This window comes from Kogia breviceps, chromosome 7 (genome assembly GCF_026419965.1).
Source record: "Kogia breviceps isolate mKogBre1 chromosome 7, mKogBre1 haplotype 1, whole genome shotgun sequence".
Taxonomy (NCBI): Eukaryota; Metazoa; Chordata; class Mammalia; order Artiodactyla; family Physeteridae; genus Kogia; species Kogia breviceps.
The window spans coordinates 65623362-65650439 of record NC_081316.1 but is presented as its reverse complement, the minus strand read 5'-3'; the positions used below and the strand labels follow the sequence as shown (position 1 = coordinate 65650439).

The 27078-nt window shown below is 39.7% G+C and overlaps 1 protein-coding gene across 30 annotated transcripts in view; it reads right to left on the bottom strand.

Annotated features, from left to right (window-relative positions):
- The window catches only part of XRRA1 (X-ray radiation resistance associated 1), a 101387-nt gene that overhangs the window by 29527 nt on the left and 44782 nt on the right, over positions 1-27078 (bottom strand). For 11 of the 30 annotated variants that reach the window (XM_067038500.1, XM_059070796.2, XM_067038495.1 and 8 more), the window contains 2 exons: positions 26824-27041; positions 2784-2824 (listed from right to left, as the gene is read on the bottom strand). In XM_067038500.1, the coding sequence (XP_066894601.1) occupies positions 2784-2824; positions 26824-27041 (259 nt within the window). The remainder of the gene's footprint in view (positions 1-2783; positions 2825-26823; positions 27042-27078) is intronic. The other 19 variants (XM_067038508.1, XM_067038509.1, XM_067038519.1 and 16 more) reach the window with 4 other exon arrangements.

The following is a 27078-nucleotide window of genomic DNA, read 5'->3' as shown; positions in this document are numbered from 1 at the left end:
GATTTCAGGCAGGCTGTGGGGCCTGGGTGTGGCCAGTGCATCTGGTTCACTTGCAGCGTCATGGTCTCTCAGCACAACTCAGCCTGCCTTAGGGTCAACATGTTTGATCAAGTAGAAAATGGAAGTCGCTGGATTAACCATGCCAAACTCAGTTCACTCACTGATTCCTTGAGTTAGATGGAGCCAAAGGAAATCACAGGGTAGATGCTGGGCTAATGACTGGGTTCAGATGAACTAGATTCATCTAAGCTCCACTAATTGCTGTGTAATCTCGAGCAAGTCACTTAAATTTCCTTTGCTCATTCAATGACCATTTGTGGAGCACCTACTTTTCTTTTTTACAGCAATCCCTTTTTATTTATTTATTTAAGTTTTTGGCCACACCCCACAGCATGTGGGATCTTAGCTCCCCGACCAGGGATCGAACCCACGCCTCCTGCGCTGGAAGGCAGAGCCTTAACAACTGGACCGCTGGGGAAGTCCCTGGAGCACCTACTATTGGCCAAGTATTTTTGTCCCCGCCTGGGGTCCAACTTGTACAGCCACAAGTGAGACAGATAAGTCATGGGTGACAGTAAAACAAAAACCAGTGATGGTGCTTGGGAACTCTCCTCTCAAGGAAATCCGAATGCAATCTCCAAGAGACTGAGTGGAATGTGGTGGCAAGTCTGGTAAGGTATCTCCTCAACTGTGCAATTCCCTACCTGGAGTGAGGCTGTGTGAGCCAAAGGGAGCAAGTCAGACTGAAGCACAGAGAAGAAAAAGCCAAGACAGGCTTGGGGGTTATCTAGCCCTGTCCAGGGGGCCGGAATGTCCTGATCTGAGGGCATGACTGGCTCTGCTGGGGACAGAAAGGGCCCTGTCTTAGAGGGGGATATATCTGACATTGATAGAGAGGCCGCTAAAAGTTTCAACTATTCAGCTCACTCTCTACATTCTCAGATGCCACACAGTTGAGATCTGAGCACTAAGCAACCTAATTCTGTGGCCACAAGCCCCTCTATCCCTCATGCATGCCCTTGTGTGACCTTGCTGCTCCTCCCATTCAGACGTGGAGTCTGTATCTCTAATCCCTTGAAACTAGACTGGCTGCTGTATAATAAAGAATGTGTCTGGTCTTTGTCTTGGGTTCTTGGCACTGACCTTCTAAAACCCTTGGAATCTCCTGAGTGATAGGAATGTCTTTGTTATGCATGACCCTTGGATCATACCTGAGTTCACGCTAATGAGATGACTTAGGATGGCAGCTGGCCATACTATAAAGACAACCATGTGATAAGAGGACTGGAGTTTGAGCCAGCCTGACCTCTGGGGAAGGGACAGGGGCTAGAAACTGAGTTCAATCATGTGGCCAATGGTTCAATCAATCGTGGCTATGTAATGAAACTCCAATGAAAGCTCTGGACACTGAGGCTCAAGTGAGCTTCCTGGTTGGTGAACACATCAGATGTGCTGGGAGGGTGACACACTCTCATCCCACAGTAGGAGGGCAAAGAGGCTCTGTGTTTCGAACCCTCCCAGCCCTCATTATGTGTCTTTTTATTTGGCTCGTCCTGATTTGTATCCTTTATAGTCAAACTGTGATTGTAAGTATAGTGCTCTCCTGAGTTCTATGAGTCATTCTAGCAAATTCTTGAACCCGAGGGGGTCACTGGAACTTTAGAATTTATTGCCAGTAGGTCAAGTAGCCTGGAGACGCCCAAACTTGCAGCTAGTGTCTGAAGTGAGGGCAGTCTTATTGGGGACTGTGCCCTTAACTTGTGGGACGCATGCTAATTCCAGGTGACTAGCATCAGAACTGTACTGCAGGAATATATTGGCCTTATGACTTGCTTTAACCAACAGAAAATGCCATTGTTTGAATTTCAGAGGCTTGCTCTCTTGGAACCCTGATGCCACCATGCTGTAAAGAAGTCCAGGATGAAAAGACAACAAAAGATGCCAAGCCGTGCCAGCTGTCCATGAGTCCAGCTCCCAGCTAACCAGCCAGCTGCAGGTATGTGCCCTGGCTAAACACCAACAGAACCACCTAACCAACCCAAATAATGGTAAGAAATAATAAATTGCTATTGTTTGAAGTCAACAATTGTGTTGGTTTGTTAAGTGGCAATAATATAGCAATTGATATAATTTCTCACCCAGTTGTATGTGTAGGGAGGAGGTATACTGAGCTGCGTCCCAAGGATGCAGGTTGGCTAACTGTATAGTGGTACTTCTTACTATAAATAAATGAATAAATAAATAAATTTTCAGTTACCGTGTCAGTCTTCGTGAACTTGCTTAGTGAGCCTCTAACCTGAGAGAAAACACAATTTTCTGTGCTGACAAAAATCCAAGTGTCTAGGCCTGTGACACCAAGGATTAGACCCTGGATGGTAGTGTGTTTGGCCAGGATCACTCTAGCTTTGGGGTTTTTTTTTTGTTTTTCTTTTTCACTCTAGCTTTAGGGCGGGGGCTCTTGTTAGGGAGCTATTGGGCTTCATCCTGGTGGCAGTCTCACTTCAATGCCAGCTTGATCACTTGAGGCAGCAACCATTACTACTGAACAGCATCTGAGAACAACAGAAGCTAGTCTGTGGCAGCGTGAGGTCTGGGACCTATCTGTTAGGTCCACTGCTGCATCTCCATAGGCCAGCATAGTGCCTGGAACATGGTCGGTTCAGTGAATGGGCCTCCTCAGTGTTATATATGTAAATGCCTCTCATGGATCCATTAACCTATTTTTGTTTATTAAAATTAATGTTCTGACTCAAGGATGCAAATATAATGTAGGCAGTTCCTACCTCTGAGGTTGAAAATCCAGGATAAGATGAGAACACAACCTCTGAAATAAAAGAGAAACAGAATGAAGGTTGGTGAGGGCACTAGCTGACCCCTGGAGAGGCCAGGGTCTGGGTCTACCACCCATTGTATGCAGCAGGGTACCTCCTAGAGGGAGTATTCATTGGTCCTGAGCTTCAGTGCTAACTGGGAAGAGGAACAGCTGTGATATGTGTCAGGTATTAAGCCCTTTGCACTTAGAAAAAAAATTCAAACTCTTTGGCCAGGCTTTTGAGGTCCTGCCTGATCTGGCCCCTGCCTACTTCTCTAATCTTATCTCATGCTACCCTGCCCCTCACTCACTATATTTCAGCCACACTGACCTTCTTCCTGACTTTGCAACGTGCAAGCTCTTTCGAGCCTCAGAACTATTAGGCAGTCAGTATCCGTCAGAAGGCAAACCAACTGTCTTAGAAGAGAAAAATGTATATAAAAGATAGTCTGTCAGAGGATTTGAAAATACTATTTGTTATATTAGTACAAATAGAGTGTGTTAAGACAGTGAATTCAGGAGAGATAAGTAACTAAGGAGGAGACTGCAGAGTGATTTCATTCTTGGGATCATCAGACTAAGTTGAGCCAATAAAGAGCTCAGTTCAACCTAATAAAGCAAAGCATCTGCTGGGACTGGATCCTGTGCAGGGACCACTCACCTTTGCCCTGACTAATGGGATCCCTTCTACATGTTAATTATATTATGCTGAGAAGGTTACATTAAAATGAAATAAGCAATAGTGTGGGTGGAACATCACATGGCATAAACAACTCCTATGACAAGGGTCTGAAAGGAATTTGGGAAAGGTTTGTGCAAGGAACAAAGTACGAGTTAGCTGAAAGATGGGCCGTGGTCACAAGTGTAGGTGCTAAGCAGTGATATTCTGGGCAGATAGAGAGCTCCCATATCTAGAAAGATGAACTGAGGTGCACTCTATCCAAACTCATGTCCTGGCCCTCCCCAAAATTACAGGAAGCAACTCCAGAAACCAGAACACGCATTCTAAGTTTCAGACTGGAGACTGTTCAAGAGAAAGATGCACAATCAAGCACTTCCTAATGTCTGAGGAAAATTAACAATATGAAAGAAAGTTATGAAATATAAAATAAGAACTAGCATCTGAAAAAAACAAAATTTAACCAAAAGAATAAGAACTTTAAATAGAATAATTAGTGTCCTCTAAGGAATTCAAAAGCCCATTTCATTCTAGAACAAAATCAGTCATTATGGATGAGAAACTATTAATAATTTTGTAATTTTAAAGTATGATAATCAAATAAAAGATTTTAATAAATGTGTTGTACAGAAGAAAAGACTCATTTGAAGAGCTAATTCATAAAATGGAGAATGGAAAGGAATAAGAAAGAAAAATTTTCCAAGATGACTGGAAACCATCTTGGAAAGAATACAAAGTATCTAACAGGATAAACAAAAAAGAACTGCACCCAGATGCATCTTAGTCAAATTTCCAAAGGAAAAAAGGGAAATCTTAAGAGATTCCAGGAAGCAAAAATAGGTTTCCTACAAAGGGATGGGAATCAGATTGCTGTCAGACTTCTCATTGGCAGCAATGGATTTAGAAGGCAATGGAGTAATATCTTCAAAGTTTTCAGTAAAAATTATTTTAAGGCTAGAGTTCTCTATTCAGCAAACTAGCATTCAAGTATGATAACAAAATAAAGGTAATTTTGGATATTTTATGGGCTGAGAAAAATCTACTCTATGCAAACCCTCTTTGAAAGAATCATTCAAACAGCAAAATGAAAAGCAATACAGAATAGGAAACTATCTTTGTGACCTTGAGAAAGAGAGATACTTCTCAAACAAGAACCCAAAGCATAAACCATAAGATAAAGTTGTATAGATTTGGTGTGATGGACTGAACTGTGTCGTTCCCCCCCACCAATTCATATGTTGAAGTCCTAACCCCTAGTACCACAGAATGTGACTGTATTTGGAAACAGTACCTTTAAAGAGGTAATTAAGGTTAATAAGGTCATTAGGATAGCCCTAATTCAATATGAAATGTCTCCTCGTAAGAAGAGAGGATTAGGACATAGACAGTTCAGACAGAGGGATGACCAAATGAGGATACAGCTAGAAGGCAGCCTTCTATAAGCCAAGAAGAAAGCCCTCAAAAGAAACCAAATCTGACAACACCTTGATCTTGGACATCTAGCCTCCAGAATCGTGAGAAAATAAATATCTGTTGTTTAAAACAAACAGCCTAAGGTATTCTGTTATGGCAGTCTTAGCAAACTAATACATTCAGGTAAATCAAAATTAAGAACTTCTCTTCAAAATGTCATCTCTACCATTACAGATGAAGTAAATAGACAGGTGATGACAGAATAAAAGAAGAAATTGAAAATATTAAAACTATCAAGGGATATGAAATAGCAATTCATAAAAGTTGAAAAGCAAATGGCTAAGTAAATGAAGAAATACTTAACATCACAAATATTTAGAAAAATGGAAATTAAAACAATGAAATATCACTTTATACCTACAAAATAACAAAACTTAGAACAATTAAAAAGTTGGGGAATATCAAGTGCAGGCAAGGTTGTAAGGAAACACGAACCCTGATGTACTACTGGTGTGAGTGTACACTAGGCCACCATTTTGAAGAACAATCAGGTGGCACTTATTTCAACTACATATGCATATATTCTGTGATCCAACAAAACCACTCCTAGGTAATTATTCCAGAAAAACTCTGGCACAGAGGTATATGCAAGACATACACAAGGTAGGTGACCTAGGTGTCCATTAGCAAGGGAATAGATGAATTAAAGTGTGGTTAGAGCATAGCATGGAATATTATGCATTAGATAAAAGGAAAGAACTGGATGGGCATACAGCAATAAGAACAATCTTAAAAACAGTGCTGAGTGAAAATCTTAAGTAACAGAATGAGCTCAACAGCATATTACCATTATATAAACTAAAAACACATTACACACAAAATAATATATACTTTACAAGATACATCCATATATCCAGGAAAATATACCCAGCAAAAAAAACAGATGCTTACATGAAAATGGGAAATGGGGGTGGGGATTAAGAATGAGGGAGAAAAAATAAAATAGGGCAAGAGGAGCTATATAAAGACTAATGGTTAAAGTGCTAATAACCTGAGTTTTATTATTAAATCAACTCTCTGCTCCTAAGTTATACACAGACACACAATAGGGAATGTAAGAAGGAGGAAGATCTGAGATATAAGCAGCCATGGTGAGTACAGAAGTAAGTAAAACTAAGAGTTCAATCTCTCAGTGTAATTGTTGATGCATAATTAAAGAAATTAAAACCACTCAAATCATTATTAGTGTTTATTACTTTATGGGAAGTGATGGGGTAGGGTGGAGTAGGTAAACACATATTAAGTTTTTTTCTTATTAAAGAATAACACTTGGATTTGGTTGATTCTAGGTATTGATAGATAAAGGTGAGTTTAAATATGTGGATTAAAAGGTCTAGGGTAACTACTGAAATGGAAATGAGATGTATAACATTAAACAACTAGAGAAAAGTATAATTAAAAGAAAACTCATTCAGTGCTCACAGGAGGCATAAAAGAAGGAAAAAAACATGGTAAGTAGAAAACATATGGAGAAGATCAAGATGGTAGAACAGAGGGACGTGGAGCTCACCTCCTCCCACAACAGTTCTCACAGAATACTTACTAAAAGCTGGCAGAAGATCTCATACAACCAAAGCTGCAAGAAAGATCCCCATGTAACCAGGTAGGAGGAAGGGAAAAGGGAGAAGAGGAATTGGGATGGGACCTGCACGCTTGGGAGGGAGCTGTGAAAGAGGAAAACTTCCCTTACCCTGGGAACCTCCTTCACCAGTTGGGAGGTCCACCAGGACAGACAAGGAGATTCAGAGGCCCGAGAGGAGAGTGTGGGAGCTGGCCTGCAGCCCCACAGTGTAGAGACTGACCAGCACAGATGGTCCTGGCCATGCTGCTGCATCTCCCAGCCCAAGACACGTGCCTGCTGGTGTGTGCATATTGGGTGCTGAAACTTGGGCTTCAGAGAACAGACCCTGGGAAAGGACTAGGTTTGGCTGTGCGGAGACAGCCCGAAGCACCTGGAGCATGGCCCAGCCCACAACTGGAGGCACATGCAGGACAGAGCGTGAATCCAGCAGAGGAGCCCCACTGTCAACATGGGAAAGGAGGGGCATGGGTCCACCACAGCAGCCTTATTGTCAGCATGCTCACAGCAGGTGTGGCTCTGGTCGCCGCAGGTTCTGTGCACTTGGTGGGCCCATGGGCAGATGCACGCCTGAGGGATGTCTGAGCTGATTACCGGCAGTCCCACTGCTGGTGCCTGGGATGCAGCTCTGGTGGGTTCTCACTGGTGGATTTGGGGGCCAGGACTGCACAGACAGGCATGAGGGCCATCTGAGCTGACTATCTGTGGGCTTAGGGGACACAGCTCCCGCAGGTTTATGCACCAGCGGCTTTGTGAGAGCACATGCATGTCTAAGGGACCTCTGAGCTGAATATCGGAGCTCCTAAGCAGAGGCAACCACCCAGGACAATGTCAGCAACAGTGATCTTTGTGGGCACTCACACAGGGTGGCAGGTGGCATCATAGAATCACACGTTCTGGCAGATAGCTCCTAGGGAAGAACACTCAGTGGCTCTTTTCCCAATAGGAGCACTCCAATCCCACTTACCACACACCACAGCTTAGAACCAGATCTGGGGGCTTCTACTCCAACAGCTGGGGAGCAGGCCCTGACCCCAACAGGGCTGAGACAAACAAAGAGCAAAGAGGAGGGCCCGCCTAATATCCAGTGCAGGCTCTGGTCACCATAACACCAAATGCACCCCCTTTATCAAGGGGACAAAGGCCAGCAGACCCTTAGGAAAGATGTGGCAGGCATCCATACTAAACACAGCCCTCGTACCAAAAATACTGGACACAAGCAGGCTACACAGGGATGCTCCCACATGAAAACAGCCCTTCAAGACCACAGTAGATAACTGTTTCTCCTAAATTCATAAAGTCTGAGATATACAAGAAAAATGAAAAAGCAGAGGAATTATTCCCAATTAAAAGAACAAGAGAAATCCCCTCAAAGAACAACAATGAAACAGACCTCTGCAGTCTACCAGACCCTGAGTTCAAAAAGGAGGTAATAAAAATGCTGAAGGAATTAAGAAGGGCTATCAATAGAAATGTGGATCACTGTAACAGGAAACTAGAAACTATAAAGAGGAGCCAATCAAAATTAGATAACTCAATTGCTGAGATGAAAACTGAGCTAAAGGCGATGAACAGCAGGTCAAATAATGCAGTAGAACAAATAAGTGATTTGGAAGGTAGAATAACAGCAATCCACCCAATCAGAACAGCAGACAGAAAGACAATGGAAAAAAATGAAAGCAACATATGAGATCTATGAGATAATATAAAGCATGCCAATATATGCACAATAGGAATCTCAGAAGGAGAAAAAAGAGAAAGGAGATTTAAAATGTATTTGAAGAAATTACGGCTGAAAACTTCCCAAACCTAAAGAAGGAAACAGATATCCAAGTAGAGGAAGCACAGAGGGTCCCAAACAAGATGAACCCCAACAGACCTACTCCAAGACATACCATAATTAAAATGGCAAAAGTTAAAGTTAAAGAGAGGATTCGAAAGGCAGCAAGAGAAAAACAAACTCAGTTACAAGGGAACCCCCATAAGGCCATCAGCTGATTTCTCTACAGAAACTTTGCAGGTCAAAAGGGAGTGGCAAGATATATTCAAAGTACTGAAAGGGAAAAACCTGTAACCTAGGATACTCTACCCAGCAAGATTATCATTTAGAATAGAAGAATAGATAAAAAATTTCTCAGATAAGCAAAAACTAAAAGAATACAGCAATACTAAACATATCTTAAAAGAAATATTGAGGAGGAGCTTCAAGATGGTGGAAGAGTAAGACGCGGAGATCTCCTTCCTCCTCACAGAGACATCAGAAATACATCTACACGTGGAACTTCTCCTATAGAACACCCACTGAACGCTGGCAGAAGACCTCAGACCTCCCCAAAGGCAAGAAACTCCCCCACATACCTGGGTAGGGCAAAAGAAAAAAGAATAAACAGAGACAAAGAATAGGGACGGGACCTACACCAGTGGGAGGGAGCCGTGAAGGAGGAAAGATTCCCACACACTAGAAGCCCCTTTGCGGGCGGAGACTGCGGGTGGCGGAGGGGGAAGCTTCAGAGCCGCGGAGGAGAGCGCAGCCACAGGGTGCGGAGGGCAAAGCGGAGAGATTCCCGCACAGAGGATTGGTGCCGACCGGCACTCACCAGCCCAAGAGGCTTGTCTGCTCACCCGCCGGGGTGGGTGGGGGCTGGGAGCTGAGGCTCGGGCTTCAGTCGGATCCCAGGGAAAGGTCTGGAGTTGGCAGAGTGAAAACAGCCTGAAGGTGTAGTGCACCACGGCTGGCCGGGAGGGAGTCCGGTTGAAGTCTGGAGCTGCCGAAGAGGCAAGAGACCTTTTCTTCCCTCTTTGCTTCCTGGGGCGCGAGGAGAGGGGATTAAGCGCGCTGCTTAAAGGAGCCCCAGAAACGGGCGCGGAGCTGCCGAAGAGACAGGAGACTTTTACTTGCCTCTGCTTCCTCGGGAGCAAGGAGAAGGAATTAAGAGCACCGCGTAAAGGAGCTCCAGAAACGGGCGTGAGCCGCGGCTGTCGGCACGGACAGTAGAGATGGGTGTGGGATGCTAGGGTTGCTGCTGCCACCACCAAGAGGCCTGTGTGTGAGCACAGGTCACTCTCCACACCGCCCCTCCCGGGAGCCCATGCAGCCAGCCACTGCCGGGGTCCCGGGATCCAGGGACAGCTTCCCCGGGAGAACGCACAGAGTGCCTCGGGCTGCTGCAGCATCCTGCTGGCCTCTGCCGCCGCAGGCGCGCCCCGCATCCGTGCCCCTCCCTCCCCCCGGCCTGTGCCAGAGCCCCCGAATCAGCTGCTCCTTTAACCCCGTCCTGTCTGAGCGAAGGGCAGACGCCCTCGGACGACCTACATGCAGAGGCAGGGCCAAGTCCAAAGCTGAACCCCAGGAGCTGTGCGAACAAAGAGGAGAGGGGGAGGTCTCTCCCAGTGGCCTCAGGAGCAGCGGATTAAAGCGCCACAATCAACTTGAAGTGCCCTGCATCTGTGGAAAACCTGAATAGACAACGAATCATCCCAAGTTGAGGAGGTGGACTTTGGGAGCAAGATATACTATTATTCCCCCCCCCTTTTTTTGTACGTGTGTATGTGTGTGCTGCTGTGTGAGATTTTGTCTGTATAGCTTTGCTTTCACCATTTGTCCTAGGGTTAGACCGACCCGTTTTTCTTTGTTTTTTTTTTAATAGAAATTTTTCTTCTTAATAATTATTTTTTATTTTAATAACTATACTTTATCCTACTTTGTCTTCTCCCTTTCTTCCTTTCTTCCTTCCTTTCTTCCCTCATTCCCCCCTTTATTCCTTCCATCCTCCCTTCCTTCCTCCCTTCCTCTCTTCCTTCCTCCCTTTCTTCCTTCCTCCCTCCCTTTCTTCCTTCCTTTCCTCCCTCTCTCCTTCCTTCCTTCCTTCCTTTTCTTTCATTTCTATTTTTTCTCCCTTTTATTGTGAGCCGTGTGGATTAAAGGCTCTTGGCGCTCCAGCCAGGCACCAGGGCTGTGTCTCTGAGGTGGGAGAACCAACCTCAGGACACTGGTCCACAAGAGACCTCCCAGCTCCACGCAATATCAAAAAGCAAAATTCTCCCAGAAATCTCCATCTCAACACCAAGACCCAGCTTCACCCAAGGACCAGCAATGAACAGTGCTGTACACCCTATCCCCAACAAAGAGCAAGACAGTTCTACAGCCCCATCCATTAGCAGAGAGGCTGCCTAAAATCATAATAAGACTACCAACATCCCCAAACACACCACCAGACATGGACCTGCCCACCAGAAAGACAAGATCCAGCCTCATCCACCAGAACAGAGGCACTAGTCCCCCCAACTAGGAAACCTTCTCAACCTACTGAACCAACCTTAGCCACTGGGGACAGCCACCAAAGCAACGGGAACTACGAACCTGCAGCGTGCAAAAAGGAGACCCCAAACACAGTGAGATAAGCAAAATGAGAAGACAGAAAAACACACAGCAGATGAAGGAGCAAGATAAAAACACACCAGGCCTAAAAAATGAAGAGGAAATAGGCAGTCTACCTGAAAAAGAATTCAGAATGATAGTAAAGATGATTCAAAATCTTGGAAATAGAATAGACAAATTGCAAGAAACAGTTAACAAGCACCTAGAAGAAATAAAGAGGAAGCAAGCAACGATGAGCAACACAATAAATGAAATGAAAAATACTCTAGATGGGATCAATAGCAGAATAACTGAGGCAGAAGGACGGATAAGTGACCTGGAAGATAAAGTAGTGGAAATAGCTACTGCAGAGCAGAAGAAAGAAAAAAGAATGAAAAGAACTGAGGACAGTCTCAGAGAACTCTGGGACATTAAACGCACCAACATTCGAATTATAGGGGTCCCAGAAGAAGAAGAGAAAAAGAAAGGGACTGAGAAAAAATTTGAAGGATTATAGTTAAAAACTTCCCTAATATAGGAAAGGAAATAGTCAATCAAGTCCAGGAAGCACAGAGAGTCCCATACAGGATAAACCCAAGGAGAAACATGCCAAGACACATAATAATCAAACTGTCAAATATTAAATACAAAGAAAACATATTAAAAGCAGCAAGGGAAAAACAACAAATAACACACAAGGGAATCCCCATAAGATTAACATCTGATCTCTCAGCAGAAACTCTACAAGCCAGAAGCGAGCGGCAGGACATATTTAAAGTGATGAAGGAAAAAATCCTACAACCAAGATTACTCTACCCAGCAAGGATCTCATTCAGATTTGATGGAGAAATTAAAACCTTTACAGACAAGCAAAAGCTGAGAGAGTTCAGCACCACCAAACCAGCTCTACAACAAATGCTAAAGGAACTTCTCTAGGCAAGAAACACAAGAGAAGGAAAAGACCTACAAGAACAACCCGAAACAATTAACTAAATGGTAATAGGAACATACATATCAATAATTTCCTTAAATGTAAATGGATTAAATGCTCCCACCAAAAGACACAGACTGGCTGAATGGATACAAAAACAGGACCCATATATATGCTGTCTACAAGAGACCCACTTCAGACCTAGGGACACTTACAGGCTGAAAGTGAGGGGATGGAAAAAGATATTCCATGCAAATGGAAAGCAGAAGAAAGCTGGAGTAGCAATTCTCATATCAGACAAAATAGACTTTAAAATAAAAACTATTACAAGAGACAAAGAAGGACACTACATAATGATCAAGGGATCGATCCATGAAGAAGATATAACAATTGTAAATATTTATGCACCCAACATAGGCGCACCTCAATACATAAGGCAAATACTAAAAGCCATAAAACGGGAAAGCGACAGTAACACAATCATAGTACGGGAGTTTAACACCCCACTGTCACCAATGAACAGATCTTCCAAAATGAAAATAAATAAGGAAACACAAGCTTTAAATGATACATTACACAAGATGGACTTAATTGATATTTATAGGACATTCCATCCAAAAACAACAGAATACGCATTTTTCTCAAGTGCTCATGGAACATTCTCCAGGATCGATCATATCTTGGGTCACAAATCTAGCCTTGGAAAATTTAAGAAAATTGAAATCATATCAAGTATCTTTTCTGACCACAATGCTATGAGACTAGATATCAATTACAGGAAAAGATCTGTGAAAAATACAAACACATGGAGGCTAAACAATACACTACTTAATAATGAAGTGATCATTGAAGAAATCAACGAGGAAATCAAAAAATACTTAGAAACAAATGACAATGGAGACACGATGAACCAAAACCTACGGGATGCAGCAAAAGCAGTTCTAAGAGGGAAGTTTATATCAATACAATCATACCTTAAGAAACAGGAAATGTCTCGAATAAACAACCTAACTTTGCATCTAAAGCAATTAGAGAAGGAAGAACAAAAAACCCCCAAATTTAGCAGAAGGACAGAAATCATAAAGATCAGATCAGAAATAAATGAAAAAGAAATGAAGGAAACAATAGCAAAGATTAATAAAACTAAAAGCTGGTTCTTTGAGAAGATAAATAAAATTGACAAACCATTAGCCAGACTCATCAAGAATAAAAGGGAGAAGACTCAAATCAATAGAATTAGAAATGAAAAAGGGGATGTAACAACTGACACTGCAGAAATACAAAGATTATTAGAGATTACTACAAGCAACTGTATGCCAATAAAATGGACAACCTGGAAGAAATGGACAAATGCTTAGAAATGCACAGCCTGCCAAGACTGAACCAGGAAGAAACAGAAAATATGAACAGACCACTCACAAGCACTGAAATTGAAACTGTGATTCAAAATCTTCCAATAAACAAAAGCCCAGGACCAGATGGCTTCACAGGTGAATTCTATCAAACATGTAGAGAAGAGCTAACACCTATCCTTCTCAATCTCTTCCAAAAGATAGCAGAGGGAGGAATACTCCCAAACTCATTCTATGAGGCCACCATCACCCTGATACCAAAACCAGACAAAAACGTCACAAAGAAAGAAAACTACAGGCCAATATCACTGATGAACATAGATGCAAAAATCCTCAACAAAATATTAGCAAACAGAATCCAACAGCACATTAAAAGGATCATACCCCATGATCAAGTAGAGTTTATTCCAGGAATGCAAGGATTCTTCAATATACTCAAATCAATCAACGTGATACACCATATCAACTAACTGAAGGAGAAAAACCATATGATCATCTCAATAGATGCAGAGAAAGCTTTTGACAAAATTCAACACCCATTTATGATAAAAACCCTGCAGAAAGTAGGCATACAGGGAACTTTCCTCAACATAATAAAGGCCATATATGACAAACCCACAGCCAGCATTGTTCTCAATGGTGAAAAACTGAAACCATTTCGACTAAGATCAGGAACAAGACAAGGTTGCCCACTCTCACCACTATTATTCAACATAGTTTTGGAAGTTCTAGCCACAGCAATCAGAGAAAATAAAGAAATAAAAGGAATCCAAATAGGAAAAGAAGAAATAAAGCTGTCACTGTTTGCTGATGACATGATACTATACATAGAGAATCCTAAGGATGCTACCAGAAAACTACTAGAGCTAATCAATGAATTTGGTAAAGTAGCAGGATACAAAATTAATGCACAGAAATCTCTGGCATTCTTATACACTAATGATGAAAAATCTGAGAGGGAAATTAAGAAAACACTCCCATTTACCACTGCAACAAAAAGAATAAAATATCTAGGAATAAACCTACCTAAGGAGACAAAAGACTTGTATGCAGAAAACTATAAGACACTGATGAAAGAAATTAAAGATGATACAAATAGGTGGAGAAATATACCATGTTCTTGGATTGGAAGAATCAACATTGTGAAAATGACTCTATTACCCAAAGCAATCTACAGATTCAATGCAATCCCTATCAAATTACCACTGTCATTTTTTACAGAACTAGAACAAAAAATTTCACAATTTGTATGGAAACACAAAAGACCCCGAATAGCCAAAGCAATCTTGAGAACGAGAAATGGAGCTGGAGGAATCAGGCTCCCTGACTTCAGACTATACTACAAGGCCACAGTAATCAAGACAGTATGGTACTGGCACAAAAACAGAAATATAGATCAATGGAACAGGATAGAAAGTCCAGAGGTAAACCCACACACATATGGTCACCTTATCTTTGATAAAGGAGGGAAGGATAAACAGTGGAGAAAAGACAGCCTCTTCAATAAGTGGTGCTGGGAAAACTGGACAGCTACCTGTAAAAGTATGAAATTAGAACACTCCTTAACACCACACACAAAAATAAACTCAAAATGAGTTAAAGATCTAAATGTAAGGCCAGACACTATCAAACTCTTAGAGGAAAACATAGGCAGAACACTCTATGACATAAATCACAGCAAAATCCTTTTGACCCATCTCCTAGAGAAATGGAAATAAAAACAAAAATAAACAAATGGGACCTAATGAAACTTAAAAGCTTTTGCACAGCAAAGGATACCATAAACAAGACCAAAAGACAACCCTCAGAATGGGAGAAAATATTTGCAAATGAAGCAACTGACAAAGGATTAATATCCAAAATTTACAAGCAACTCATGCAGCTCAATAACAAAAAAACAAACAACCCAATCCAAAAATGGGCAGAAGAACTAAACAGACATTTCTCCAAAGAAGATATACAGATTGCCAACAAACACATGAAAGAATGCTCAACATCATTAATCACATGAAAGAATGCTCAACATCATTAATCATTAGAGAAATGCAAATCAAAACTACAATGAGATATCATCTCACACCGGTCAGATTGGCCATCATCAAAAACACTAGAAACAATAAATGCTGGAGAGGGTGTGGAGAAAAGGGAACCCTCTTGCACTGCTGGTGGGAATGTAAATTGATACAGCCACTATGGAGAACAGTATAGGGGTTCCTTAAAAAACTACAAATAGAACTACCATACGACCCAGCAATCCCACTACTGGGCATATACCCTGAGAAAACCATAATTCAAAAAGACTCATGTACCAAGATGTTCATTGCAGCTCTATTTACGATAGCCAGGACATGGAAGCAACCTAAGTGTTCATCAACCGATGAATGGATAAAGAAGATGTGGCACATATGTACAATGCAATATTACTCAGCCATAAAAAGAAATGAAACTGAGTTATTTGTAATGAGGTGGATAGACCTGGAGTCTGTCATACAGAGTGAAGTAAGTCAGAAGGAGAAAAACAAATACCGTATGCTAACACATATATACGGACTCTAAGAAAAAAAAATGCCATGAAGAGATTAGTGGTAGGATGGGAATAAAACACAGACCTACTAGAGCATGGACTTGAGGATATGGGGAGGGGGAAGGGTAAGCTGTGACGAAGTGAGAGAGTGGCAGGGACATATATACACTACCAGATGTAAATTAGAAAGCTAGTGGGAAGCTGCCGCATAGCACAGGGAGATCACCTCTGTGCTTTGTGACCACCTAGAGGGGTGGGATAGGGAGGGTGGGAGGGAGGGTGATGCAAGAGGGAAGAGATATGGGAACATATGTATATGTATAACTGATTCACTTTGTTGTAAAGGAAAAACTAACACACTATTGTAAAACAGTCATACTCCAATAAAGATGTTAAAAATAAAAGAAATATTGAAAAGTCTTCTCTAAATAGAAAAGAAGCAAGAATATATAGGAAAGGGAGAATCACAACAGAAAAGGTAAATATGTAAAAGGACTGAAGATCACTTAAATAAGCCAGTATATACATTTTAAAAAAACCAACCAAATTATATGAAAGCAATTATAACTACAGTGAACAGCAAAACAATAAACATGAAGATGTAAAATAGGACATCAAAATCATAAAATGTTGGGGAGGGGAGTAAGAAAATGTAAATCTTTTAGAATGTGTTTGAGCTTATATGACCACCAGTCTAAAGCAAGTAGATATGGATTAACGTACTTGAAAACCAGGGTAACCACAATTCAAAACATACAATAGATTCACAAAAGCTAAAAAGAAAGGAACTCAAGCATAATACAAAAGAAAGTCATCAAACCACAAAAGGAAAACAAAAAGAAGAAGAAAGGAACAAAGAAGAAATACAAAATTGACTGGAAAACAAGATTTTAAATGGCAGTAAATACATACTTATCAATAATTACTTTAAATGTCAATGGACTAAATGCTCCAATCAAAAGACATAGAGTGGCAGATTGGATAATAAAACAAGAACCTACAATATCTGCCTACAGGAGACCCACTTTAGGGTGAAAGAGACAAAATAGACTTTAAAACTAAGGCCATAAAAAAGACAAAGGATGCTATATCATGATAAAAGGATCAATACAAGAAGAGGATATCACACTTGTTAACATATATGCACCCAAAATAGGAGCACCTAAATACATAAAACAAATACTAACAGACATAAAGGGAGAAATTGATAGTAATACAATAATAGTAGGAGACTTTACTACCCCACTGACATCAATGGACAGATCTTCCAGACAGAAAATCAATAAGGCAACAGAGATCCTAAATGACACAATAGGACAGTTAGAGTTAATTGATATCTACAGGACACTACATCCAAAAAAACCAGAATACACATTCTTTTCAAGTGCACAGGGAACATTCTCCAGGATAAATCACATACTAGTTCACGAAACAAGCATCAACAAATTTAAGAAAATACAAATTATTTCAAGCATCTTTTCTGACCACAACAGCATGAAACTAGAAATCAACCACAGAAAGAAAAATGAGAAAAAAGCAATTACACGCTGTGACGAAGTGAGAGAGTGGCAGGGACATATATACACTATCAAATGTAAATTAGATAGCTAGTGGGAAGCTGCCGCATAGCACAGGGAGATCACCTCTGTGCTTTGTGACCACCTAGAGGGGTGGGATAGGGAGGGTGGGAGAAAGGGTGATGCAAGAGGGAAGAGATATGGGAACATATGTATATGTATAACTGATTCACTTTGTTGTAAAGGAAAAACTAACACACTATTGTAAAACAGTTATACGCCAATAAAGATGTTTAAAAAAAAAAAGCAATTACACGGAAACTAAACAACACGCTATTAAAAAACCAATGGGCCGACAGTAAAATCAAAGAGGAAATAAAAAATATCTCAAGATAAATGACAATAAAAACACAACCATACAAAATCTATGGGATGCATCAAAAGCAGTTCAGAGGAAAATTCATAGCAATACAGGCCTTCCTCAAAAAAAACAAGAAAAATCCCAAATAGACAAACTAACCTACAACCTAAAAGAATTAGAAAAAAACAAACAAAACCTAAAGTCAGCAGAAGAAAGAAAATAACAAAGATCAGAGAGGAAATAAATAAAATTTAAAAAGAATAGAAAAAATATCAATAAAACTAAGAGCTGGTTTTTTGAAAGGATAAACAAAATTAATAAACCTGCGGCCAGGCTCACCAAGAAGAGTGGACCCAAATAAACAAAATAAGAAATCAAAGAGCAGAAATAACAACCAATTCCACAGAAATATGAATTCCATAAGAAGATATTATGAACATATATATGCCAGCAAAATGGACAACTTAAAAGAAATGGACAAGTTTCTAGAAACATACAGCCTACCAAAACTGAATCAAAAAGAAACAAATAATCTAAACAGACTGATCACTAGAAGTGAAACAGAATATGTAATTTAAAAAATAACAAAAACAGGGCTTCCCTGGTGGTGTAGTGGTTGAGAGTCCACCTACCGATGCAGGGGACACGGGTTCGTGCCCCGGTCCAGGAGGATCCCACATGCCACAGAGCGGCAAGGCCCGTGAGTCGTGGCCACTGAGCCTGCGCGTCCGGAGCTTGTGCTTCGCAACAGGAGAGGCCACAACAGTGAGAGGCCTGCGTACCGCAAAAAAATACCAAAAAACCCCCACAAAAAAACAAAAACAAAAGCTCCCTGCAAACAAAAGTTTAGGACTGGATGGCTTCACTGGGGAATTCTACCAAAGATGCAAAGAAGAACTTATACCTATCCTTCTTAAACTCTTCCAAAAGACTGAAGAAAAGGAAACACTCCCAAAGTCATTCTATGAAGCCAGCATCATCCTTATACCAAAACCAGACAAAGACACTACCAAAAAAGAAAATTACAGGCCAATATCTCTGATGAATACAGATGCAAAAATCCTCAACAAAATATTAGCAAACAGAATCCAGCAACATATAAAAAAGATCACACACCACAATCAAGTTGGATTCATCCCAGGGTTTCAAGGATGGTTCAACATACGCAAATCAATGTGATAAACCACATCAACAAAAGAAATGACAATAACCACACAGTCATTTCAATAGATGCAGAAAAAGCATTTGATAAAATTCAGCATCTATTCATGATAAAAACTCTCACCAAAAGTGGGTATAGAGAGAACATATCTCAAATTAATAAGAGCTATTTATGACAAACCTATAGCCAACATAATATTCAACTGTGAAAAGCTAGAAACCTTCCAGCTAAAATCTGGAACAAGACAAGGATGCCCACTCTCACCACTTCTATTCAACACAGTATTGGAAGTCCTAGCCACAGCAATCAGATAAGAAAAAGAAATAAAAAGTATCTAAACGGGAAGGGAGGGACTTCCCTGGTGGTCCAGTGGATAAGACTCCACACTCCCAATGCAGTGGGCCCCAGTTTGATCCCTGGTTGGGTAACTAGATCCCACATGCATGCCGCAACTAAGAGTCCACATGCCACAACTAAGAAGTCTGCATGCTGAAACTAAAAAACAAAGAAAAAAGATCCCATGTGCCACAACTAAGACCCAGCACAGCCAAAATTTAAAAATAAATAAATAAATATTAAAAATAAATAAACTGGAAGGGAAGAGGTAAAATTGTCATTATATGTAGATGACATTATACTATATACAGAAAACCCTAAAGACTCCACACAAAAACTACTAGAACTGGGGCTTCCCTGGCGGCGCAGTGGTTGAGAGTCCGCCTGCCGATGCAGGGGACACAGGTTCGAGCCCTGGTCCAGGAGGATCCCACATGCCACGGAGCAGCTAGGCCCGTGCTCCACAACTACTGAGTCTGCGCTCTAGAGCCTTCGAGCCACAACTCCTGAGCCTGCGTGCCTGGAGCCCGTGCTCCGCAATAAGAGAAGCCACTGTAGTGGGAGGCCTGCGCACCGCAACGAAGAGTAGCCCCTGCTCTCCGCAACTAGAAAAAGCCCATGTGCAGCAACGAGGACCCAACACAGCCAAAAATTAAAAGATAAATAAATTTATAAATAAAAAAGAAGCATGATTTAAAAAGAAAAAAAACAAAAAACTACTAGAACTGATAAATGAATTCAGCAATGTAGCAAGATACAAGATTAACATACAGGAATCAGTTGCAATTCTTTACACTAACAATGAGATATCAGAAAGAGAAAGTAAAAAAAGATCCCTTTTAAAATCACATCAAAAAGAATAAAATACTTAGGAATAAACATGAGCAAGGAGATGAAAGACATATGCTGAGAACTATAAAACATTGATAAAGGAAATGAAGATGATTTAAAGAAACAGAAAGATATACCACACTCTTGGATTGGAAGAATTAATGTTGTTAAAATAGCCATACTATCCAAAGCAATCTACAGTTTAATGCGATCCCTATCAAATTACCCATGACATATTTTACAGAAGTAGAACAAATAATCTTAAAATTTATATAAAACAATAAAAGACCCCAAACTGCCACAGAAATCCTGAGGAAAAAAGCACAAAGTTGGAGGAATAAGGCTCCCAGACGCCAGACAATACTACAAAGCTACAGTAATCAAAACAGCATGGTATCGGCACAAAAACAGACATATAAATCAATGGAACAGAACAGAGAGCCCAGAAATAAACCCACACACCTATGGTCAATTAATCTTTGACAAAGGAGACAAGAACATACAAGAGAGAAAAGAAAGTCTCTTTGGCAAATGGTGTTGGGAAAGCTGGACAGCCACATGTAAAGCAATGAAGTTAGAACACTCCCTCACACTATACACAAAAATAAACTTAAAATGACTTAAAGACTTAAATAAAAGACATGACACCATAAAACTCCTAGAAGAGAACATAGGCAAAACATTCTCTGACATAAATCGTAGCAATGTTTTATTAGGTCAGTCTTCCAAGGCAATAGAAATAAAAGCAAAAATAAACAAATGGGACCTAATCAAACTTGAAAGCTTTTGCACAGCAAAGGAAACCATAAAAGAAAAACAAAAAGACAACCTACAGAATGGGAGAAAATACTTGCAAATGACGCAACTGACAATGGATTAATATCAATAATATACAAATAGCTCATACAACTCAATAACAAAAAATAAACAACCCAATCAAAAAAATGGGCAGAAGACGTAAATAGACATTCTCCATTGAAGACATACAGGTGGCCAACAGGCACATGAAATGATGTTCAACATTGCTAATTATTAGAGAAATGCAAATCAAAACTACAATTAGGTATCACCTCACACCAATCAGAAGGGCCATCATCTAAAAGTCTACAAATAATAAATGCTGGAGCAGGTGTGGAGAAAAGGGAACCCTCGTACACTGTTGGTGCGAATGTAAATTGGTGCAGCCACTATGGAAAACAGTATGGAGGTTCCTTAAAAAACTAAAAATGGAGTTACCATATGATACAGCACTCCTGCTCTTGGGCATATATCCAGAAAAGATGAAAACTCTAATTCAAAGTGAAACATGCACCCTCAATGTTCATAGCAGCACTATTTACAATAGCCATGACATGGAAGCAACCTAAGTGTCCATAAACAGATGAATGGATAAAGAAGATGTGATACACACAAATAGAATACTACTCAGCCATATAAAAGAATGAAATAATGCCATTTGCAGCAACATGCATGGACCTACAGATTATACTAAGTGAAGTAAGTCAGACAGAGAAAGACAAATATATGATATCACTTATATGTGGAACCTAAAAAATAGTACAAATGAACTTATTTACAAAACAGAAACAGACTCAAAGATATAGAAAACAAACTCATGGTTACCAAAGGGGAAGAAGGGAGAGGCATAATTGGGAGTATGGGATTAATAGATGCATACCACTATATATAAAGTAGATAAACAACAAGGATTTACTGTATAGCACAGGGAACTATTTTCACTATCTTGTAATAAACTAAAATGGAAAAGAATTGGGAAAAAAGAGTATAGATATATACATATATATGTATAACTGAATCACTCTGATGTACACCTGAAACTAATACAATATTGTAAATAACTATATTTTAATTTAAAAAAGGAAAAAAAGAATATATATTAAACGTTTAAAAAAAGAAAATATACACTACTGATGACAGAAATAAATCAAAACATCAATAATCACAATGTGAGTGAGTTAAATTCTTCTATTAAAAGAAAAAGACCCATATTGGGGAAAATAGGAGGGTTACATTGTTTTTGAGATATTCCAAAATAAGTGTTCATATCAAACAAAATGCAGGCCCAGGTTGAAGCCAAAAGTATTAAGATAAGGTGGAGTATTTTACAGTGATTAAAAGATACAATGTACTAGGTAATAGTCATGATCCTCATAATGGAACTGAACCAATTTAATAATAAAAAGCACCAGAAACATAGGAGATACTGACAAACCCGCAATAGTGGTAAGAGACTTTAATATACCTGGTTCCAAAGTTAACAAACCAAGTAGACACAAAAATAATCTTGGGGAAAATCTGAATAACATAATTGTGCCAATTATTAAGCTATTATGTTTTACTTCCAAACCCATCCTTCTCTATTCTGCTTTGGGATATTGGAGCTGGGGTTCTGAAAACCATTTTTCTGCTTTGACAGCTGCTTTCCTGTTAGACTCTGACAATAGGGGTTGGGGCTAGAAGGAGACTGCAAATCTGGAAGAGAAAGAAGAGGCTTGCTTCCACCAGTCTGCTTCCCATGGGTTTCCCAACTGCTTGTGATATGAATGTTGCTGGAGTAATGTCACTTCATCCCAGCTTCAGCAAGTCTCTCCCCAGCAACAGCTGAATCCAGTTTGCAGTTTTCCAACCCTTATAAACCAGCTTCAGGGATACCAGCACCAGCCAATCAGTCTCCTCCTTGCAGGGATTTGGGATCTCAGCTCCATGAGGCCCCTCTGAGCTCAGAGACAACAGCAGCCAAGCTCTAAAGGGCTTCTCTTCCAAGCTTCTGAATTTTAATAATTCCAACCTCTTCCCACAAAGGAAAGCCCAGGCTCAGATGACTTCATGGTGAATTCTTCCAAAATTTAAGGAAGATATAATCTCAATCTTATACAAACTTTCCCAAGCAATAGAAAAACAGTGAATATTTCTCCAAATGCATTTTATGAGGCAAACATAACTTTGATTGTAAATCCTGACAAGAACATTATAACAAAAGAAAATAATATACCCACATATCTTCTGAACATAAGTTTAAAAATCCTTGACAAAATATCAATCAGCAAGTTAAATCATGACCAAGTGGGGTTTATCCTGGGAATGCAAGGCTGGTTCAGCATTCAAAAATTGATATAAAATAAACAGGTGGGATTATATCAAACTAAAAAGCTTTTGCACAGCGAAGGGAACCATCAACAAAATGAAAAGACAACCTACTGAATGGGAGAACATATTTTTAAATTCTATATCTGGACAGGGGGTTACTATCCAAAAATATATTTTTTAAAAACTCAGAAAACTCAATAGCAAAAAAACAAACAATTAACAGGATATGAATAGACATCTTTCCAAAGAAGACATGCAAATGGCCTACAGGTACATGAAAATATGCTCAACATCACTAATCAACAAGGAGAAGGAAATCAAAACCACAATAAGATATTACCTCACACCTGTTAGAATGGATGTTATCAAAAAGAAAAGAAATAACAAGTGTTGGCGAGGATGTGGAGACAAGGGAACTATTGTGCACTGTTGGTGGGAATGTAAATTGGTGCAGCTATTATGGAAAACAGTATGGAGGTTCATCAAAAAAACTGAAAACAGAACCACAATATGATCCAGAAGTTCCACTTCTGGGTATTTACCCAAAGAAAATAAAATGCACCCTTATGTTCATTGCAGCATCATTTACAATAGCCAAGACACAGAAACAACCTAAATGTCCATCGATGGATGAATGGATAAGGAAAATGTGATTTTATATATATGTACACACACACATATGTAAATTATTCAGCCATAAAAAAGAATGATACCTTGCCATTTGCAACAACATGGTTAGGCCCTGAAGGCATTATGTAAAGTTAAATAAACCAGACAGAAAAAGATAAATACCATATGATCTCCCTTAAATGTGGAATCTAAAGAAAAACACAAAAACCAACCCAAACCAAAACAAAAAAATTGAGCTCATGGATATAAAGAACAGACTGGTGGCTGCCTGAGGCAGGGGGTGGGGGATGGGCGAAATGGGTGAAGGGGGTGAAAAGGTACAAATTCCCAGTTATATATGGGAATGTAATGAATATAGCACAGTGACTATAGTTAACAATGCTGTATTGTGTATTTGAAAGTAGCTAGGAGAGTGGATCTTGAAAGTTCTCATTATATGAAAAAAACTTTTTTGTAACTAGGTATGGTGACAGATATTAACTGAACTTAAAAAAATCAATGTAATGAACCATATTAATAGATTAAAGAAAAATCACATGATTGTCTCAAAAGATGCAGAAAAAGCATTTGACAAAATTCAATACCCATGCATAATAAAAACTGTCAGCAAACTAGGAAAAAAAAGAAATTTCTTTAATCTGATAAAAGGCATTTACAAAAATATCTACAGCTAACTCATAATTTTGAAATACTGAACAGTTTCCCCCTGAGGTTGGGAACAACACAAGGATGTTCACTATCACCACTTCTCTCAACATTGTACTAGAAGTCTTAGCAAGTGAAATAAAGAAATAAAAAGGCATAAGAAGCATAAGATTGGTAGAGAATAAATGAAATGGTCATTATCTGTAAACGTCATGATCGTGAACATAGATAATCCAAAAGAACCTGCAAATGACTAAAAGTGATAAGTGAATTTAGAAAGGTTACTGGATACATGTTCAATATTGGAAATGAAATATAAAAAAGCAATACCATTGATGATAGCATAAAGAAGACCAAATACCTAGGAATAAATCTAATGAAAGATATGCATAACCTTGCCATTGAAGCCTACAAAGCATTATTGAGAAGAATTTTAAAAGATCTAAAAAATGGTAGGATATATTATTTTAATGAGGCAATTCTCTCCAAATGGTCTGTAGGTTCAGTGCAATTCCAATCAAAATCCCAGCAGGATTTTGTTTGGAAGTTGATAAGCTGATTCTAAAATTTGCATATAATTTGCATACTGTTTATATGCAAAGGTCTTACAATACCTGTAGCAATTTTGAAGAATAACATCACAGCTGTAGAATTTCACCATCAGTTGTCAAAACTTGTTACAAAGCTACAGTCGTTTAGATACATACACTGTCATCCGCCTTACCACAATGCCTCCCCAACAACTCAGTGGGGAAAATGATACAGTCTTTTCAACAAACGGTGCTGGGTCAATCAGATATCCATATAAAAGAGTTAACTTTGACTCTACCTCACACTATATACAAAAATTAATTCTAGATAGATCATAGACTAAATGTAAAAACTAAAATAATCAAGCTTCTAGAAGGAAATATAGAAAAATATCTTCATGGCTTGAGACACGCAAAAAAGTCTTGATCAGGAAATAGAAAGCACTAACTATAAAGATTGATGAATTGGATTTCATTAAAATTAAGAACTTCTGTTCACCAAAATTCACCAGTAATATGAAAAAGCAAGCCACAGACTGAGAAAAGATTTTTGTGATATATGGATCTACCAGGAACTTGTATCCAGGATAAAGGACACAAATCAACAACAACAACTAAAAGGATACACAACCCAATTTAAATACAGGCAAGAGGCGAATAAGCACTTCCAAAAGAGGATATCAAAGTGACCAATAAACATATAAAAAGGTACTCAACATCATTAGTCACTTGAGAAATGCAAATCGAAACCACAATGAGATATCACTACCTATCTACCAAAACCAGTAAACTGAAAAAGACTGATGGTACCAAGTATTTGTGAGGATATGGAATAACTGGAAATCTCTTACATTAATATGGGATTGAAAATTGCTACAACCCCATTGGAAAAGTATTTGGCAGTATCCACTAATGCTAAACAAACTTTTACACTCTGCGGCTCAGCAATTCCACTCCTGGGTATATACCCAACAGAAGCAAGTGCTTATGTCCACCAAAAGATGTGTAAAAAAATGTTCACAGCAGCTTTATCCATAATAGCTCCCAAATAGAAATAACCATAATGTCTATCAACAGTAAAAAGTGTAAATAAATTGTGGAATAAATGGAATAAATAAGAGAAAAAAAAGAGTGAACCACTGACATAGGCAAAAACATGAATGAATCCCACAGATTTAACGTTGAGTGATACATGAATTTCAAATCAGGCGAAACTCATCTGTGTTGACAAAAGTCAGAACAGTGGTTATTCTTAGAGGAGATACTGATTGGGAGGTTACCACATGGGATGCTGAAAACGTTCTATATTGTAATATGGGTGATAGTTAAAAGAGTATATATATGTAAAAATTCAAGCTCTGCACAAGATTTCTGTATTTTACTCTAGAAATTATTTCTCAATTTAAAATAAATATTAAGGAAAAACAGTGTGGTATTGGCACAGTAATAGAGAATTAGATCAGTGGAGCAGAATATGTAATCCACAAATACACTCATGCATTAAAGGGATTTTGGTTTATAATAAAGGTAACGTTTCTTTCATTTTCTGCCTCCAAATGTTGCCATCTGGATGTGATTCTTGGGGCTGTGGTAGCAACCTTGAGACCTCAGTGGGAACCAGCCTAAAAGAACAAGCAAGAAGGACAAGCAAGCAGGCCAAGGATGGAGAGGAGGGGATGGAAAGAGCCTGAGCCCCTTGAGAATATCAATGCACCCCAGAATTAGCCATCTCTGGAAAGCCTTACTTCTCAGTTTCTCGTTAGTTAAGATAAAAAGGAAAAAATCCACTTGTAACTGGGTTGTAAAAGCATCTTGACTGACAGAACCAGTTAGGAAGTCATAGAAATAGTTCATGTAGGACCGCGATCTCCCCTGGCCCAGCAGTTGAAAAGCAGTTGAAAAGCAGCTCCCCAGGGAGCCACAGACTCTCAGAATAAACTCTTGGAAGCTTATTCACACCATGGGGCTAGCATCTGAAACAAGTGGTATCACTAACCTGTCCGGTCAACATCTTTTTTCATGGGCAGTACAGTATAATCCGGTTGGTCATCCGAGGTCTCAAATATCCACGACTTCGGCTGCAGCATGGATTGGGGCTCTTTCCTGGGACTCCCCCTGCCTCCAACCCAGTCTCCAGATGCATCTCGGAGCTGAACCTGCTGTAGGTACGGGATCCGGAAAATCTTGTTTTGGTCCAGGCTTAACTTCTTCAGTCTTCAATTAAGGAAAGTGAATACAGAATCACAGCAGT